Source organism: Girardinichthys multiradiatus, chromosome 20, assembly GCF_021462225.1.
Source record: "Girardinichthys multiradiatus isolate DD_20200921_A chromosome 20, DD_fGirMul_XY1, whole genome shotgun sequence".
NCBI lineage: Eukaryota > Metazoa > Chordata > Actinopteri > Cyprinodontiformes > Goodeidae > Girardinichthys > Girardinichthys multiradiatus.
In genome coordinates, this window is record NC_061812.1 from 38,323,602 (window position 1) to 38,344,289 (window position 20,688).

The 20,688-nt window shown below is 39.2% G+C and overlaps 1 protein-coding gene across 3 annotated transcripts in view; it reads right to left on the reverse strand.

Annotated features, from left to right (window-relative positions):
* The window catches only part of suclg2 (succinate-CoA ligase GDP-forming subunit beta), a 155,321-nt gene that overhangs the window by 53,308 nt on the left and 81,325 nt on the right, over window positions 1–20,688 (reverse strand). For all 3 annotated transcript variants that reach the window (XM_047347490.1, XM_047347491.1, XM_047347492.1), the window contains exons 4-9: window positions 18,540–18,630; window positions 15,831–15,983; window positions 13,135–13,224; window positions 10,813–10,909; window positions 7,629–7,790; window positions 5,120–5,262 (exon numbers count right to left, since the gene is read on the reverse strand). In XM_047347490.1, the coding sequence (XP_047203446.1) occupies window positions 5,120–5,262; window positions 7,629–7,790; window positions 10,813–10,909; window positions 13,135–13,224; window positions 15,831–15,983; window positions 18,540–18,630 (736 nt within the window). The remainder of the gene's footprint in view (window positions 1–5,119; window positions 5,263–7,628; window positions 7,791–10,812; window positions 10,910–13,134; window positions 13,225–15,830; window positions 15,984–18,539; window positions 18,631–20,688) is intronic.

Here is a 20,688-nt window from a genome sequence, read left to right on the forward strand (position 1 = left end):
AAAATACACTGTATGACTGTAGTTTCAGGACTTTTCTTATAGTTGTACAAAAATACAGATTTATTTAAATGCATAAGTATGTGGGGTATATCCACTGTGCTTGGGACTAATGCCCTTCTCCTTAGGATCTACTTTAGCTGGTGGAAATCATGGACAACATTTGTTGCCATTGTTTGGTGAGTTGTGGACAGCAGGATGGTCGTGACTCCGCAACATCACTGTTTTAACGCAAATATGATGTTTGACGGTGAGTCTTTATTTTACTTTGCACAGCAGGCGACGCTGATTCAATGAAAACACAACAGGTTTTGTGTCGAGTAGAGCAAAGTCGAGCCATACGTTGCTGGAACTGTGGATGGAAAATAGGCGTAAGACATGTCTGTTATTTGTGATTTAGGACAGTCCTGTACATAGCATTATGGTCTGATAATGAGCCGACTGCCTGAAAGGTCCCGTTGGAGCTATAAAAAGGTGAACAAAATGAGTGTCGCAAATGAAATGAAATGTAGTGTTGTATTAAATGCACATATAATATATTGGGTCACACATCCAAATCATTCAACCCTAACTGTCTGTGAATTTCAGTGTGGTATCAAGATAGGATGCCAAATGTGCAATAAGTCCTTTCATTAAACTTCCTCACTATTAAATACTCCAGTCAACTATTAGTGATATTATAACAAAGAGGAAGTGATTGGAAACAACAGCAACTCAGCCCCATTGTCTTATTTCACATAAAGTCACAGGGACGGGTCAACAGATGCTAAGGTGCATAGTGCAGAGTCAATAGCTAGAGAGATAATTTAAAGGGTTTTGCTGCCTCCAAGCGTTGCATCATCAGGTGCAATTCAAAGGGTTGGATGCAGTGGTGCCTTGCATGTCCCCACTGGACTCTAGAACAATGGGGTAGTGTTCTGTCTGGCATGTCAATGGGCGAGTCAGTTTGGCTGTTGGCAGAAGAACAATACTTGCCTGACTGCATTGACTGCAAGTGCAAAGTTTGGTGCCAAAAGGATTATAGTGTGGGACTGTGTGTTATGAGTTGGTCTCAGCCTCTTAGTTCCAGTGAAAGGAACCTTTTAATGTGCTAGCATACCATGATACTTTGGACAATTTCATGTTCCCAACTTAGTGAGAATTGCCAAACTCTCTGCCAAAACTTGTGAAAAGCCTTCTCAGAAGAGGCTTGTGTGTAAAGGAAAGTGATCAAATCAATATGAGGAACAAGAATTCTTAAAAAATCTGATATTAAAGTCTAGAAGTCCATCCCCGAGGTAATTTAGCCACAAAAATGGTTTACAAATTTAAAGCTTGACTGTGATTTGATCGTTAGAAGACAGCCAGTAAAGAGATCTTACTGACTCTCAAGATCTTGATTTGTTGTGTTCACCAAATCTACAGGTTTTTCTCAAAATATTAGCATATTGTGATAAAGTTCATTATTTTCCATAATGTAATGATGAAAATTTAACATTCATATATTTTAGATTCATTGCACACTAACTGAAATATTTCAGGTCTTTTATTGTCTTAAAATTGATGATTTTGGCATACGGCTCATGAAAACCCAAAATTCCTATCTCACAAAATTAGCATATTTCATCCGACCAATAAAAGAAAAGTGTTTTTAATACAAAAAACGTCAACCTTCAAATAATCATGTACAGTTATGCACTCAATACTTGGTCGGGAATCCTTTGGCAGAAATGACTGCTTCAATGCGGCGTGGCATGGAGGCAATCAGCCTGTGGCACTGCTGAGGTCTTATGGAGGCCCAGGATGCTTTGATAGCGGCCTTTAGCTCATCCAGAGTGTTGGGTCTTGAGTCTCTCAACGTTCTCTTCACAATATCCCACAGATTCTCTATGGGGTTCAGGTCAGGAGAGTTGGCAGGCCAATTGAGCACAGTGATACCATGGTCAGTAAACCATTTACCAGTGGTTTTGGCACTGTGAGCAGGTGCCAGGTGGGGCTGAAAAATGAAATCTTCATCTCCATAAAGCTTTTCAGCAGATGGAAGCATGAAGTGCCCCAAAATCTCCTGATAGCTAGCTGCATTGACCCTGCCCTTGATAAAACACAGTGGACCAACACCAGCAGCTGACACGGTACCCCAGACCATCACTGACTGTGGGTACTTGACACTGGACTTCTGGCATTTTGGCATTTCCTTCTCCCCAGTCTTCCTCCAGACTCTGGCAGCTTGATTTCCGAATGACATGCAGAATTTGCTTTCATCCGAAAAAAGTACTTTGGACCACTGAGCAACAGTCCAGGGCTACTTCTCTGTAGCCCAGGTCAGGCGCTTCTGTCGCTGTTTCTGGTTCAAAAGTGGCTTGACCTGGGGAATGCGGCACCTGTAGCCCATTTCCTGCACACGCCTGTGCACGGTGGCTCTGGATGTTTCTACTCCAGACTCAGTCCACTGCTTCCGCAGGTCCCCCAAGGTCTGGAATCGGCCCTTCTCCACAATCTTCCTCAGGGTCCGGTCACCTCTTCTCGTTGTGCAATGTTTTCTGCCACACTTTTTCCTTCCCACAGACTTCCCACTGAGGTGCCTTGATACAGCACTCTGGGAAGAGCCTATTCGTTCAGAAATTTCTTTCTGTATCTTACCCTCTTGCTTGAGGGTGTCAATAGTGGCCTTCTGGACAGCAGTCAGGTCGGCAGTCTTACCCATGATTGGGGTTTTGAGTGATGAACCAGGCTGGGAGTTTTAAAGGCCTCAGGAATCTTTTGCAGGTGTTTAGAGTTAACTCGTTGATTCAGATGATTAGGTTCATAGCTCGTTTAGAGACCCTTTTAATGATATGCTAATTTTGTGAGATAGGAATTTTGGGTTTTCATGAGCTGTATGCCAAAATCATCCGTATTAAGACAATAAAAGACCTGAAATATTTCAGTTAGTGTGCAATGAATCTAAAATATATGAATGTTAAATTTGCATCATTACATTATGGAAAATAATTAACTTTATCACAATATGCTAATATTTTGAGAAGGACCTGTAGGGTGTGACTTAAACATTAGTCTGAACTGTTGTTTTTAAGTAAAAGAAAAAGTACAAAGAGGAAAACAAGGGAAAATAAATGCAAATGTGCTGCCTGCTCAAATTATGAAACGATTAACATTCCCTGTGCAGATCAGAGCAGGTTTCTCAGCTACCCTGGTTAAAATGCTAATGGAGCCTCCAACACTCTTTAATGTCAATCCTATTCGACTTTTTTCCCCAGTTAGGGAGGAGCTTCTTATTGCTATTTCCATCCGAAACAGCAGGAGGGACAGACAGCAAGCTTATTTCCCAATCTGTATTTGGAGAGACAGCCCAGGACATGATGTGATGAAGGAACAGGAGGGTAGGTCCTCTTGTCCATGTGGGAGTTTCTTTTCCTTCTTTTCTATCATTTTCCCCTAGCAAATATCCAACCTATTTTTAAAGCCCAATAATCATGATAGCTCCATATGGGGAGATAATGATGAGTGCGATCCTGACTTTCCTATTGATTGCAAGTCTTTTTTTAACCACCGTACTCTTGTTACTACTTTCTCAAGTTTTAATTTAAAATGCCAAATCAATCAAAGATCAGAAATTCCAATTTGACAGACAGAGAGGCCTGATTAAAGCAGTGTTTTAAAAAGAAACAGGACTATTGGCTTTAGTTGAAATTAGATTTTTAAGCAATGAGAAATTACAAAATATGTTTTTATTCTATAGAGCACATCCACTGTTATGGATATTGAAAAATTCTTAATATAACCTTACAATGATAGAAAAATAGACATGAGATCATTAAAAAAAAGATCCCAAATACAAAAACCTGCAGTGATCATCATGAAATTTATTTCTCTAATCTGAGAACCAGTGGCTGTTTCCCACGCATTTCCATGGAGTTTAATCATGCATATAATTGCAGGAACAGATCGATGTGGCATCGTAAAAGATTCTTGACCTTTTAAATAATTAATCTATTCAAAAGTAGACAGTAAAAGTTTTTTTTTTGATATGGTATTTATCCCCACTGAATTAATGCACTCAAATTTAAAAGAGCATTTCCAGAATTTTCAGAAAGAGGCTATGCCACTGCAATAAGGGATGTGTTTATTGTGAGTCTTTATATGGAGTTCTGAAAATGTGGCTGGCACACACCTTCCTCCTTCAATATTGGACATCTTCGCAGTACTCACACACACAATTATCAAACTGGGCTTTCATTATGATTTCCTTCGCAGCAGACTTGTGAAGTTCTGCAATTGCAAATTGCTCTTTTGCAAGAGTAAAAATTCAGAGATCTTTCCACAGACAAACACAATGGTAGCTTTTTCTGAGGCCACATTTTGACACCTGCACATAAGGTGAAAACAACAGCCAGCAAGCAATCACAGCTCGTCATTAGAGAGCAAATGCTGCCAAGTCAACGAAGTGTTTATAATGTTAAGAGGAGGTTTTTAAAAGCTGAGCTGATGACTACAGTTCTACCTCATTTAAATCTGTATTCCACACGTCAAAGGGCTACTGGAGCCACTAACTCAAAGGCAACCAGAGATCAGTGCAGGGATATGGGAGTGACAGCAGTGAGGGAATTAGTGATGTGATGACTGTCAACACACAATCAGCCATGCAGTATAGTTACAAGGCTCACATTGTTTGGACTGGACTTATTAGATTTCTGAACATAGAGTAGAATCGTTTGCAAAACAGCCCAAGCTGTCACTCACTTAGAGCAGAGACTCTCAGAAGCATGCTTCTCATTGACTGTGTTTTTTAATATGCACATGATGATCGCCAAAAACAGGTCTTTGAGAGCTCAACATACAGCATAGAGTGGAGTTCATCTGCTCTCAGCAGCTGAAATGATCAAATATAATGACACAATAGTCTGTTTTACTGTGTGAAGCAAGGAAAATGCAAAGGTCCCCTAATGAATGCTATTGTCTGAGTATCAAGACGGTTACCAGAAAGAAAGAGTCCTTTTGTCAAGAAATATGACTTTTATAATAATAACGTGCCATCAAACTGCATTTCTTTAATGTTTTAGGTGATGCTTTGGTATAAGGAAGTGTGGTTAAGATGCACAAGAGAAGGAGAAGCAAACCACTTTTGTTGACAGTTAGCTTTTACCTTTGGGTCAGCAGTCAGCAGCTTAAAAGCCTCATACACCTGCCTCTCTTTGACACCGCCCCCAAGGTCTAGGAAATTAGCCGGCTTTCCTCCATGGAGGTCAATGATGTCACATGTTGCCATGGCAAGACCAGCTCCATTCACTGTAAAAAAATAAAAAAATAAATAAATAAAATCAGAACAAGCAAACAAGTTTGAACACCTCATTTTCCTTTGTAAATATTGTTCTGATGAGGATATTGATTTGAAATTCAACCCAAACAATCCACACATCCAGACAAATCAACACAAATTACTCCATAAATTGAGTTATGAATAATAAAGTGGGATGACATGGTGAATAAGTAATGAAAGATTGAAGAAAAGTATGTGAAAAAAGGAACTGAAAGTCAAAAAAATCATTTGAAATCTGTCAGTGCAAATAATGATAACATCAGCTGATCAAGTCTTAATAGATGACCTACGAAAGGTTTCTCATCACCAAAGCATCACACAAGAAACATTATGTGTTGGATTACCACAAAAAGCAAAATAAATCTCTCAGGACTTTAAAACCTTAATGTTGGAAAACAGACTGATGACACCACAGTTACACATTCTCAGAATTTTCTGCCGAGGACACTTTGATTTATAATCCGAAAATGAAAAGAACATGATTTTGTCACAAACCATCTTCGACCAGGTACTCCTTGCTTGAATTCTCTTGAAGAAAAGTCCAAAGAATACTCAGATAAGCTGTTTAAAAGCCAAAGACCACTTGAAGAGAAAGACCTGAAATCAACAGTCAAAGTTTTTCCAGGAATACAAGTAGTAATACATTCAACTGCCATGGCCTCTTGGCACTCTCACTGCACAAGACTCCACTGCTGAAGAAAAATAATGTAGAAGTCTGTGTAAAGTTTCCTGAGGAACATTTAGTCACCCCGATGAGATACTGAAAGAACATAGTCTGTTCTGATGAGATCAAATTTGAATTTTCTGAATTTCATTGTACACATCATGTTTTGAGGAGAAATTTCCCCCCAAACATTATATCAACAGTGAAGGTTGGAGGTGGGAACATCTTACTGTGGGGCTGTTCTTTAGATTATGGTACTGGAAGACTTCATATAATTAAAGGAAGGATGAAAGAAGAAATGCACTGGCACATTCTTGATAAGAATCTTAAGATAAACAAAAAATGCAAGAGCGCATTGGTGAAGCTATCAGAACCTGTAAGGTTTGTCGACAGTTTGCGTGGAACTATTGCTCAAAATCAGTTCACCCACCCACACAGGAATCATATCTTGAAGTTATCATGAAAACAGTTTTCTACTAAATATTAAATACATTTTGGAACATGTATAATTTTTCCTTGTACCATTCCAATTCATTGCACATAAACTATTGACTAATTTGTGTTGATTTCTTTAAAGGTGTGGTGTACTTGGGGTTGTTACAGACATCTAGTTTGAATTTAATGTCAATAGCCCTATTAGAAATACATTTGGTAAGCGTACTCATCTTTATGCACATTATTTTTCAATTTTAATGCTATTAATGAATAGCAGTGACATGATGTACAGCACTCATTAGGCATAATGGTGCTAGTTTTCTACATTACAAAAAGGTTAAGGGCAAAAAAATAAGGAATCTCTCAGAGATGTGATGGGTATAAACATTTGTTAATTAGAACGTGACGGAATAGAAGGAATAGCTGAAGAAAGCATCAACCTGTTGGAAATGCTCTAATCAGAAACATATAGATTTAAACGCATCTCTTAGCTTCACAGAGACCAGGTTTAGATTGAATGAGGCTCAGCTATATTTTCCATAACGTACTGTCATTGTTTACCCAACTGCCTGCACAACTACCCTGCTGGGTTGTGCAGGGGCCAATGGCACAAGTATGTCTTACCTCATTTGGTTTAGACAAGCTGAACTTGTGTCCTGGCAAGCTCCCTGACTGAGGTCTCAGTAAAAGGGAAATTTGCTTTAACAGCTGTCACTTTGGTGCCTTACAGAGCTCTCAAGGAAGCTGCGGGGTCTTAAAGGCTGTTGTTACTCTAAGAGAGTGGAGGCTGGGGATATGGAATCGGGGGCGAGAGGACATGCTCAGAGAGGGGAAGAAGTGTTGACAGACATCTAATGTGTTTAGGAGGATACAAGGTAAGGAATGAGAGCACCTGTTAGTGCTGCTGCAGACTGTAAAAGTTTTGATTTATGACAAGAGAGAAGGCCTTTAATGAGAATGTTAACAATCTGGCTCACTAGAGACTTTCTGGACAGATTATAGCTAATTAAAATCCATTGGTTATGGCAGGATTCATTCTGGAGTCTTCAGAAAGCTGCTTGTGACATAGACGGGAGCTTAACTGGTTTCCCCTAACTTTTCTCAACATAGTTTTAGCTGTGTCAAAATCTTAAAGCTTTCTGCCAGGGAGTGTCCACCTACTGCGAGCAGCTCATTTATTTGTGGGTGTCTGTGTGACTCGGTAAATACATTTTGTTACAGGGCATCGTATCCTACCAAAGCAGGCAATGTTTCCGTCCATTCCGATATATTTAAGATCCCACTTGGCCGCCTCCATCTCTGTTGCGTCGCTCTCTGTCATGTCATCCATGGCGAACACATCTTTCTGACGGAACTCAGCGTTGTCATCAAAGTTGATTTTGGCATCGAAGCAAACCACTAGGAAGGCAGAGTTAGGAAAGAGTCAGTCTGAAAAACTGGAAAACGGTAAGCAAGAGAAAAGGCAAGAAGGGGGAGAAGCTGGACACTTTAAATTAGAAACTAATTATGATTTTTAAAAGCATAAAATGATTGAACTGAGGGAAGTCTGTCCCCTTTGTGTGCGGCCTTATTGGTGGTATAAGAAAGGTAAACAACAACTCTAGTCGCCTGCAGAAGTCTCTTATCTGAAGCAAAAATGTGAACTGCTGTAATAGTTCAAATAGTTCGAAATGCAAAAAACATTTGTATTTTTATAAAACTAACCAAAAATAATTTAAAATAATCAAGGATGCTCATTTTGTCTCAGGTAGGTGTCCTTACCCAAATAATTATGTTGTTTGTTAATATTTTATAGCTCAGACAGCTGTTTAGCTTTGTAGGTGCATATATTTTGCATGTTTGTGAGGTCCTTTATTCTAATGTCCTGCTTGTTTTTGATTTTTTATGTTTTCCTGCTGCCACACACGTTTAGATGGTGGAAACAATTTTCCTACATCTCATTAACGTCTGGAGAAGTCTGCTAATAACTAACTTTGTTAAGTTCTATGTGTTGAAGTAGGGAAATGCAGAAAATTGGGCTCTTGGGAACATGGATGATTCATCCTGATCCGTTTGTGTCTGCCTTCGCCCAGTTTTTAAGATTCTTGTGTGCTCCACTCTAATAAAAGGCACCACACACACATTTTGTACTTTGTGTTTCTGATTCGTTTATTTAAAATTTAGTTGGCTTCTAATTCCTTGGAGGACCTCAGGTTTTCTGAGATAGAGTGACTTAGACTGAAGACCAAATAGCTAACTGGATAATTAATGGTGGCAAGACGATCTAATATTTCAATGAATGATCTATATTGTTATTCTCGATTAAACGTAGTTTTTCATAACAACACTCCTTGCCCTTTTTTCCGAACTATCTCAGTACATTTTGGTCAATCAGGAGCATTTTTTTTTTTTTACCAAAAACTTTTTAACTAGAAAAATTTACATAGTCAGCCTAAAATAGTTTTAATAATCACTCAGGGTGTCTCCAATATGGCCGTACATCTAAGTCTTATGTCATCAGTGAAAACACAAATGAAATTATCTTGCTAATAAAGACATCTTGAAATACTGACGTGCCTTAAAGTGACAAAAAGCTATCAGGAGCTTGTAGACAGCAAGCTAGCATAATGTCCAACAGTGATGCACTCGGCAGTAGTGATGCACTACTGCCGAGTGCATAACTCACAACACTGGACAATAAATAATATTGGGTTCTTGAGATGAGACTTCAGATTGATTCAGTCCAGTTTTGACTGGTCCATATATTGAAGTTCTTATGCATCTGTATTCTGTTCAACGTAGAATCTTCCAGCTCAGGTTTGATCACTCCAAGTATTTTTGATTTTGAACTAGAGCAGTTCAGATGCAGTAATATTTAATAAAAACTGTAAAATACCCTTTAATGTAGTGCTGATACGCTTTGAAGCAGACACCAACCTTAGCATCACTGGCAGCTAATCACTTTCTAAATTTAAAATAAGTATCTCTAACATAAATACAATCATCACTTTAGCAGGTGAAGTTACATGATCACAGCACGTCGACAACGCCAGACAAGACAGACTAGACTTTGATGAAAAATATCATGGTATTTCAACATGACGAGATCTCATCCAGTTTTGACTGGTTCAATATCCCTACCCATGTCAGGCAACTATTTCCCTGGGCAACTCTGGAATAAGAGAGACTCCAGCCCCTCTCCAGGGGTTAGCTTCCAGAGCCCAACCATATCTAACTGGTATTGCTCAACCTCAACCAGCAGCACTGTTCCTGCTTCTTTCAAGTTATGACAACTGACTTTGACCACCTATCATGCAGAGGTTGAGCCAACATGGAGGGGGCTTCTATGAGCTTATGTGGGCTGATCCTGGCCCATTATCAGGAGGACAATGACAAACCAAACAGCAAATTGACATAGTTCAGGCTTGTTGGAATACTTCATAACCTCTTTTAATAAACACATGAAGAGATCAGCTACAATACATTTGCTATAACTTGAAATACCGAAATACAGTTCAACTAATTTCACTTCAGTTGGAGGCCACTGAAAGACAAAAGTTATACGAGCTTGATCAAGAATTTTCAATTTTTTGACTAGCGGATGCTTTGTGCATCATATCTATAGCAGGAGATTAAAGTTGTAAGAGGCTATAGTGCACTGTTAAAAAAAGATGCCCAATCAGGGTTTTTTAACCTTTAACTTTAATTCATTCTAATCTCACTTTCATGTAAGATTTCCAACTAAAGGATTCCTGAAGTCAGGTCCTTTATTACTCACTGAGGTGACTAAATTCCAACTTAGGTCTGCAAGCGATTTAAACAGCCTGATCTACAACTTCCACGTCTAACAATATTAAACTGGATTTGGGATTTAGATTATATTAACATTTTTATGAGAAAAAGTAAATAAAATTAAAGAGCACTGTCGGTCACTAATCAAAATTTTAATCCAGGTATTCTGAGGACCTGGAAATACCCTGATTCACCGTTATCAGAGAGAAATTTTATTTTTTTCCACAACATGCTTGACTATTCTCTGAATCTCCCTTTCATGTTGGAACTGGGGTACACCAGGGAGGTATGAAAGGCTGTTTCTTTTAGTTTTGGATGAGTTTAAAATCACCATCAGAACAGAAGCAACAACGTGGTGTGAAAATACAGAGCTCTGCTCCCCGAGGCCATCTGTATTTTGAACCAGATAAAGTCATGTTGACAAGTGGCTGATGTCAGTGTGTTGCAATTAGAGTACACTTCACATTCTGTATCCCGTTCAGGCCTGAGACGATAGCATCTGTGCAATTCACAGTTTCTTTTTTTTGTTTGTTTTTTTCTACACAAAATACATACAATTCTCAAAATCATTAACATAAAAATGCAAAAGACAGAAGCAAGCCAACAGAGAGACATACACAAAGAGCCATTTCACTGTGAAACACGGTACCTTGTCCTTCGGGAGTCTCTCCGAGCGGATTGACTTCAACTTGAGTGGCGTCGACTTTCAGGAACAGATCATAGAGCCTCTTAATCTGATCTGCTGCCTGCAAAGTCCACAGACGACAGTAATTACCTGATGGTTTGACTTTGAGCACTCAGTTCCCACCGAGGCCACTCAGCTTGGCACACAAGCTGCATGAAAACAGGGCAAATCAGCTCCCAGCATCACTCTGCTTGAGCCTGTTCTGCATTAAAATTTAAATTCAGTCCAAATTTGATTTTCGATCTTTAAAATTGAAAATACCAGCAAAAAAGACAAGGAATCAGTCACAAAAAACACTTTAATGAAATAGTTTTTTTATACATAGGATTATAGCTATGTCTAAAGAACTAATCTCACCTGATACAGTGCCTGGCAAAAGTGCTTATTCCCCTTGAACTTTGTTACAACACGTCTTTGTATTTTGATGGGATTTTTATGCCATAGTCCATACAAAGTTGTGCATCTTTCCGTGGTGGAAGGAAAATGACATGGTTTTTATTTTAGTTTTTGATGACATGGTGTCATGATTTCTTTTGCAAATACAAATCTGAAAAGTTTGGAATCCAGAACACAATCCCCCCCCCGGGGCTGGTGGTGAACTGCAAACAGGACTTCTTGTGACTTTCTTCTTGCCTTTCATTCATAAAGGTCAGATTCGTGGAGTGCACTACGTATGGTTGTCCTGTCAACAAATTTTCTCATCTGAGCTGTGGATCTCTGCAGCTCCTCCAGAGTTACCATGGGCTGCTTTGGTAGTTATCTGATTAAAAACCTTTCTGCCAAGCCTGCCACATTAGGTGAACAACCATATCTTTGTAAGTTTACAGTTGTGCAATAATCGTTCCATCTTTGGACAAATAACTGATACCTGCTGTGTGAGATGTTCAAAGCTTGGGATAATGTTTTATACTCTAACTCTGCTTTAAACGTCTTCACAACTTTATCTCTGACCTGTCTGCTGTCTTCCTTGGTCTTCATAATGCTGTTTGTTCACTAATGTTCTCGATCAAACCTCTGAAGACTTCACAGAGCTACTGAGATTAAATTACATTACATTACTAATCAGGTGACATGAGGGTAACTGGCTCCACTGGGTTTTATTTAGGGGTAATAGAGTAACGGGAGCAGAATATTAATGCACATCACACTTTTCAGATTTTTATTTGTGAAGAAATCTTAAACCATGAATACTTTTCCTCTCAATTTGCAATTACGCACAACTTAACCACACATAAAATCCAAATAAAATACATAGAAGTCTGTGGTTGCAATGTGACAAAATGTGAAAAAGTTTATGTGACGTGAATACATCAGCAGTTAAAGTCCACAATTTTATCCTTACATAGACTGCAGAGGACTTTGAAAACAGCACTGGCATGCCCCGACCATTTCTCCTGTCCTCAAATGGCTTATTGGAAGCAGAAAAGCTATTTTTGTTGTGTTTAAATCGAAATGAAACAGTCTGGCAGCTGACTTACAGCAGCCGGGAAAAGGCAAACTAACAATGCAGACATTTACCCCATCCTTCTCTATTTCCCCTCATGCCTGTTAAAAATCAATGCCCTTTCAACTCACTGCAAATAGAAAAGATCATAAATAATGGTGTGTGTGTGTGTGTGGGGGGGGGGGGGGGGGGGGGCGTATTCAACTCAAGTTTGTTGAATTTCTACATGCACAATGTGTTGCAGTTTTAGGCTAATCTGATTTCTCATGCCACGGTGCCTGAGGAAAAGCAAACAAATTACTGATTTGATGCCAAGAGACAAAGAGACTCTGAAATCAACTCATCCAGACGCTTGTACTCATTTGGACTGTGAAACCTGGGGTGCCTCTGTGCTCTTCTTCCCCAGCTTCATTTAATGGGCAAATGATGCTTGAACGTGAATTTTAAAAGGTGGTGTGAAAAAACAACAACAAAATGCTTGTTTCACTGCCTTACAAACGACATGTCATACAGGGAGGACTTATGGCTTACTGCAACATCACAAAATGCATTGATCCCCAAAATCATTGTGTGGCAGGTTCTATCAAATGACGGTATCATTAGTGATGTTGGTTCCCTGAGTGTGCCACAGTGCTGTGATTTACTACCAGCTTCAACAGTCTAGAGGCTGACAGTTGAGCCCATTGTAATGACCCTTCGCATGTTGCCTCTGGAAAACTAATAATAACCGAACTATGATGTGTTTGCAAATACTCCTGTCCCATATATATGCACACATGAATTGCAAATCTTTTTGCTGCCTCTTAGCATTGTAACTTTAAAGCCTTCAGCGGGCTCATTACCTGTCTTTGCAAAGGTCCTTTGAAACCCAAATTAGCTGCCATGTGCAGTGCCTGGTCGTCTCGCACTCCTTCAAATATATCTATGACTTCCTGGAAGAACAGCAGAGCACAAGAACGACAAAACATATAAAATAACTAGAGAAAGGGAGAGAGAAAGAAACGAAAGCTCAAACGCTGGACTATAAAATGACAAAAACGGAAACACTGGCAAACGATGGCAATCTATCAGACATTTAGAAAGGAAGAAAAGCATTTATGTCCATTATAGTTTTGCATCTCTGAATTTCAGTTATTAAGGATGGTTTTTGTATCAAACTGTGTTGTTCAGGCTTTAGGGTTTGGTTGAGAAGATAGGGTAGTACTTTGCAAGAACCTATATGAAAAGTTTGAGCTATGAATTGTTTTGAAGTGCCCGAAGTAAGGATTGCTCAAATATGAAAGAAATAATAATCGCAAATGTTTTACTCAATTTCTCTAAAAGTGCAGAAAACATTTTGCAATTATTTCACTAATAGACCAAATCATTATTTTCACAAATTCTTTTCATTCAGTTTATATTTATCTAAATTTAAGGTTGTACAATAAAAAGGTTGCAAAATTCCGGGAATAATCACAGTTGGAATTAGAGGAATAATTTGCCGAAGTAGCATGCTAACGTATTCTAGCTTCCTCTCTGTTTTGATACGACTCGTTGATAATTCGACGCTTAATGTGTTTTCTAGTGGTTAAAGTCAACTGAGTGTGGCCTAAACATATTTAAAGCTGCTTGTCCCACTTTATAAATTTAAGGAGAACATCCAATCTGGGCCATCAATAAGGGGGTTGGCATCTGATCATAATCTTAACAACAACATACATAAACAACAGAAAAAAGACTGAGAGTACAATGTTTTTGTTCATAATAATGTATGACAACTAAGAAGGTGAGTTAAAGGAGATAAAAAAGGGGCATGCAGAAGGAGGTACCACTGAAAAGTCTCCAGAGACCAAACCAGTCTATCCCATGGTTTTCCCACTGATTTGTTCTGCCTTAAGCCTTGTTTAACCTTCTGTATTATTACTAAGGGGGTTGTCTACCACAGATAAGATACTTACTGGTTATAACCCCTCAACAGAACCACACTTTAAAAAAAATCTGAACGTTATTTCATTCTTTTCACTTATACTATAAAAAGACATCTACCTGTTGATAAACTGATCTATATATATGTTTTAACAGGAGTAATCACCTATAGTGGTAAGGTTTTGTAGGTTTTCATTTTTAGCCTAAAATTGATTCAACCTAGTTTTGCGTCAACTGTCTACACAAAATTACATGAAACTGCAAAAAACAAGTTTCAAACAGAAGACTGAAATAATCAGAAAAGTTTAGTCCATTTGTTGTGAAACTCTAAAACCTTTGGCATTCCACCATCCAATCAGATCTTTGTTATGCTTCTACAATTTGGATGTGGTCCCATGTGTGCTTCACCAAGGTTAATGCACATCATTAAAACAGGTCCCTAACTGTAGATAGAGTTTAACATTTGATAGTGACAAACAAAGTGAAAGGAAAGCTTGAGGTTAAAACATACTGAAGGTATAGATCAGATGTTGGAAATAAGATTTAATTAAATTAAGTTTCCAAAAGCACAAATGCCTCCATTATTACAAAACCAGAAGGTTCTAAAACCATAATAAAATACAGATCTGACAATCCAGCCAAAACAGAAAATCAGTGATCAAGGATATTTTCCTTGACAGTTAAAAGTTTAGTTTGAGTGGGACCAAGAGTTGCTGTAGGTTTACAATCATTCCTGCATCACCTCTCTAATCAGACCTTTGAAGTAGAGTTAAAATCTAACAAAAAATCTTTGAATGGACCACTCAGGCTCTAAGACTGGAGCAAAGCTTTAGATTTCAACAAGATGTTCATTCAAAGCATATTACCAAGAACACACATAAAACACATGGCTTCAGAAAACGTACTTTTGGACCTAAATCCAACTCTGGAAACGCTGTACAAGGCTGTTAACTGATGCTCATCGTCCAACTTTGTATAATTTTAATGTTTCAGGCAAGAAGACTTGAAAAAACACAGAGAAACCAAACTAATGTTGTGCCAAGCTCATAATACATTTTTAATCTGCTTAAAAATAATTAACAATTAGAACCGTTCTTTCATTGCACGGTTTTCAAAAATAATCTGAAAAAGCTCCATCAGAGCTGAAGAGCCAAAGCTTTACAATACACTCACCTCTGACCTTGAAAGTTGCATGAGTATATGTGACAAGATGCAGACATATGTGGTGCTTAAAGTTGTCCATCTGTTAACAGTGGCAGAGACTTGCCAAGTAGCTCCCATTGATGATTAATTAAAAGCAATGTAAAACATAAAACAGCTTTTTAATCTGTCTGTATTTGTTTATATTGAGCTCCAACAAGCTGCTGCAGAGACTCGGGAATAACTAGATAAGCACGAAATCCCTTTTTACATTGTGGTCTTGGTAAAGTGGCCTAACTTCAAATCGCAATTAAAAAAATAAATGTTCACAAGTTTTCAGACGGAAAAAACCTTTAAGCATCAATAATAACAGGTTTGTAAAGTGCTTACACAAGAAATGTCCAAACTTCTTCCAATTCTGCAAATTGCAAACTTCCTTGATTTGTCAATCACTCAGTATATCCATGATGAGAACAAACAAGAATGAACCTACCTTAAAGATGAGTTCTGGGGTGGTGGTGGCCACCTCCTCAATATCCATCCCTCCCTTAGGGCTTCCCACCATTACTGGACCATTACATGCCCGATCCATTAGGATGGCAAAATATGTCTCTCTGCTTATGTCCAGAGCCTCAGCAACCATCACCTGGACATGAGATAGAAAAAGTGAAGTGGCAGAAGGCAGATGTGATGCCAGCTTGGCATCAGATTTTCAACTTCTAAACTTTTTTTTGAGAAATCTTAACAGCTGTGGGTGGTGAGAGGATAAACTACAAAAGGTAATTTTTAAAGAAGCTGACTGTTCACAAAGTGCTGTACCTAAGCATATTAATGAAAGTATAGTGGAAGGAAAAAGTATGGTAGAAAAAGGTACACAAGCAACAGGGATAACCACAGCCTTGAGAAGATTTTTGAATCAAATTCCAATCAAGTATATGGAGGATATTGACCAGGCATGACCTTCAGCTGGAGTCAGTGCTTCAAGATCCACTACATGTGCATGTCCAGGATATGGGCTACAACTGTCACATTCCACGTTTTAAGCTACTCCTGAACCACATGCATCATCAGAAGTGGATGGATGGCTGTCCATAGCGTGTTGTATCAATTTACATTAATGGAAAGTTGAGTGGAAGGAAAAATGTGGTTGGGGTTAAGGTATACAAGCAACAGGGATAACTACAGCCTTGACAGGACTGTGAAGAAAATGCCATTCAAGAGGTTGTCTTGAAGGACTGACTCCAGCTGTAGTCCACACCTTGTGACTCTTTTTCAAACACCAGACCAAACAACGAAGAGGAGTTGAAGACTGCTATGATCCCAACCTTGACTTCCTTACTTGTTCAGCAATGCCACAGGCTGATTGCCTCCATACTTTTTCCTTCCACAAAACTTTTTTATTAATATGTTTGGAAACAGCACTCCGTGACAGCCAGATAGCAAAGATCTTTTATGGTTTAACATCCTTGTGTAAAGTGTCAACAATACTCTAGTCAGCTATGACATGTCGGTAATAAAAATATTTTTTCCCTTCCTCTGATGTAATATTTTAATTTACAAAGAAGCTGAAATTTGGGTTTTCATTAGTTGTAAATAATAATTAACAGAGATAAACATTCATGTCCATGATTTCCTTATTTACTTGAGTGCAGATGCTAATTTGAGCTATTTCCAGCTTAAGTGACTTTTTAATTTGATTTTTTTTTATCTTTCATGTAGAAATCCTTGACATTTTCTCACAGTGCACCATCTAAACAAACTAGATTACATAAGTAAATAAGTAGGTTCCACATACCAACAGTCTATGAGCAGGAGCTTCGAAGTAACATTGCCCAAATTAAGGACAAACAAATAAAAACAAAGAGAGGAATGGTTTACATAGTCAAACAGAAAGCAAACAACAGAGGAAGCAAAGAGAGCATTTGGGAAAAAAAACCAAACAGGAAAATATCAGTTCTGATTAGGTAAAGGAGGAGCAGGTTCTCTTGGTACCTTGTCAGCTTGAACAAGTCAATTTCCTCCCGTTTCTCACCCAGTGAATGAGAATGGACAACCCTCTCTAACCTTCACGTTAAAATACTTGGCCCCCCCATTTACTCGTTCCAACACTGCTGTCTCCAGTCATTAAAACATTCTCTCGAGCTCACTTTCATTTCAGTCGTCTCTCACAAACCAAACGTACCATATGTTTTCAGCCAGGTCCTCCTCCATCTTTGTTTCCCTCATAAGTCTGATTTTGTGTCATCCTTTGGTGTTCCTCACCCATATCCTACACTCCCTGCCTCCCCCAGTCTCTCTTGCCATCCATCTGTAAGTGTCATGTCGGCAAATAAGTGTGGACGCAGAGGTACTGGCCCTTTCTCTGGTGCCCCTCGCTCTGAGGTGATAGCTGAGAGTGAATGTGAGTTCAAAACAAGAATAATGACAAAAAAAAGAAAACCCCGGGAACCATCAGAAAGACGTTTTATGTGAAACTACACTGCTCTTGTATGCGAATTCTTCAGGTAAATCATTGGCTGCTCTTGCCAGGTCTCCGCACCACAGGCAATGTTTTTGGTTAGAAATTTACAGTACATGTCCAGTTAAAGGGTGACTACTCTCGCCCCACTAATTAAATACACATGTCCTGTTTGTTCGCCGTTCCTCTCTGCCTTTGAGACAATTGAACTTGTCTGAATGACTTTAGCTGACGCTCATTGTACTTCTTCTGTAAACTGTGCAGCAGGGATGAGCAGCAGTAGTGATGTAGAGGAGATGGTGGGGGCAAGGGTACAAGAAGAGGAGCGCAGGAGCCACAAACACGAAGCAAAAACCGAGAGGGCTTCATCACCTGGAAATGTCTGTTTTGAGGAGGTACCGCATGCAGCATATGAGCAGAGAAAATCATATTCTTGCTTGTTAGTGGCACATAGAAACAGTTGTTTACCAAACACTTTACATTCACACTGGGCCGGATTCAATTTATGCAACGAGCCATAACACCAGGCAGCACAAACCCGCAGTAAACGACAGCGGACAGCTACTGTTTATGTAGGAGAGAGAACTCCGAGCTAGACTGCGTTCACAAACATTAATTTTACAAAGCAGCATTACTAGACTTAGAGTGCCTTGAAACAAGGTCAAGAAAAAAAGAAAAGAAAAAAAAGAAAACAATGAAAACATTAAGAATGAGGAAAGTCTATTTTCTTCCCCTTTGGCTCACTGTTTTCACTTTCACTCCATCTTTGGGCGTCTGCTTGGTAGTCAGGTTGAAGCCGAGCATCTTTTTAGCCAGCTCACCAACAACTGCAGGGCTGAAGGGGAGAGATTAGGCTTAAAACAATATAAATCATAACAATGGATTGTATTTATGACTTCCTAATAGCTTTATACATGTCCTTCCTCACTGGCGATTACAGCCTCAGACAGTGCCTCGCCGAAGTGTTTACACTCCTCCCTATCCAGTTACAAATAGGGCTGCACTACATCATCCATTTAACACCGGTGTGATTGACACTTGTAATAATAATCTATTCCAAGTGTAATGAGTTCACACGCTGCAAGCACCTGTAATCATCAGGCTGTTGCATGAAGTCTCCTTGCATTAGATACTCATACTTGACACAGCTGACAAGTGTCCAAGATGTTGAAGATCACAAAGCTAGAAGCTCAGACGAGAAACAGGGTGCAGGCAGTGTAGATGTCTGTAGATGTATTGCCAATCCTAACATCATAGCATGAAATGCTAATATTTTGTAGCCTGATCTACAATCACAAACTTTATTTTACAAAAACTTTATTTCATTTTTAAAAGGGATTTAATGTGACAGACCAACACAAAGAGGTGTGTTATTGTAGAGTGGAAGGAAAAGGATTGATAGCTTTCAAATCTTGTTATAAATTAAAATCTGAAAGAAAGACCTGCATTCAGCCCCACTCTGACACCCCTAAATAAAATCCAGTGCAATTGGCTGCATTCAGCAGTCACCTAATTAATAGAGTCTACCTGTAGGTAGGTTAATCTCAGTATAAATTCAGATGTTCTGTGAAGGCCTCAGAGTTTTGTTAGAGAACATTAGTGAACAATCAGCATCCTGAAGACCAAGGAGCTTAGCAGGCAGGTCAAAACAGGACCAGATCGTAAAACAACAAACCATCTCATGAACTGCCTAATCTGTCATCCAAGAACTGAAAAGAACACGGCCGCAAATCAAACAAGAAATAATGGTCCACCTAAACTGGCAGGCCAGGCGAGGAGAATATTAATCTGAGAAGGAGCCAAGAGGCCCAAGAGGGCCTCTAGAGGAACTCTAGAGGAACTGCAAATCCAGGCTCAGGTGGAAAAATCTGTCAAGAGGACAATTAGTAGTCATGGAAGAGTGGGAAGAAAAAAGCCATTGCTTAAAGAAAGCCATTAGAAGACCTGTTTGTAGCTTGCCACAAGTCATTTGAGACAAAGCAAACATGGAAAAGGGTTCTCTGGTAAGAGGGTCCTAAGATATAAGCTTTTTTCACTCACTTGTCCTATGTGTGTAAGGCTGATCATTCCCCTGCAAGACATAGACAAGTAAAATATAAAATGCTGTTGACCATACCACAATGTCCCCAGCACTCACTGTGAGAGATCTTCAGCATCTCAGTCACAATATACATTAGATGTTGGTATAAATACCAGAGGGTATCCATCCAACTGGCCAGATGCACTACTGATATGCAGAGCGTGAACGCCTGACACTTGAAAATAGCCTCCTTTCAAATTTTCCAGGCAGTCCTGTGTGATTGCAATGCAGCAGACCCTGATATTGTTTTTACAACTGTGACTGAGTGTACTGTGCAGCTATGATGCCAAAGGTTAAACATGGTGGTGGCAGCATTATGCTGTGGGGGTGCTATTCATTCAGGTACAAAGAAGCTGGTCAGAGTTGATTGGAACATGGGTGGAGTGAGGGGGGTTAAATGATACAAGTGTGATAAACTTGACTGATTTGATTTTATGGGAAATTATGCACCACTTGGTCTATTACTTGGTCTATCACATAAAAGCCCAATGAAACACACTAAAGTCTGTGGTTTAAGGAGTATGAATAATTTTGCACTGTATGCAGACAACAGTGTTCTTGAGGACTCTGATACAGATTGCAGTAAATAAGCTTCTCCTTTTTGTCTCCACCTATATGTTCCCAGCAACCCAGAGCTGCTTCTGTAAGCCTGCTCTGGTTTAGTAAGAGAATACAAATGAAGCTGGGGGGATGCATTCATACTTTGATAAATGGCAGCGAAGTGAACCGTGCACTCATGTCACTGTCTTGGGACGATGAACTTCAGCGTGTCTCACAAAAAAACAAAGTTTCGGGCGGATTTTAAACTACAAA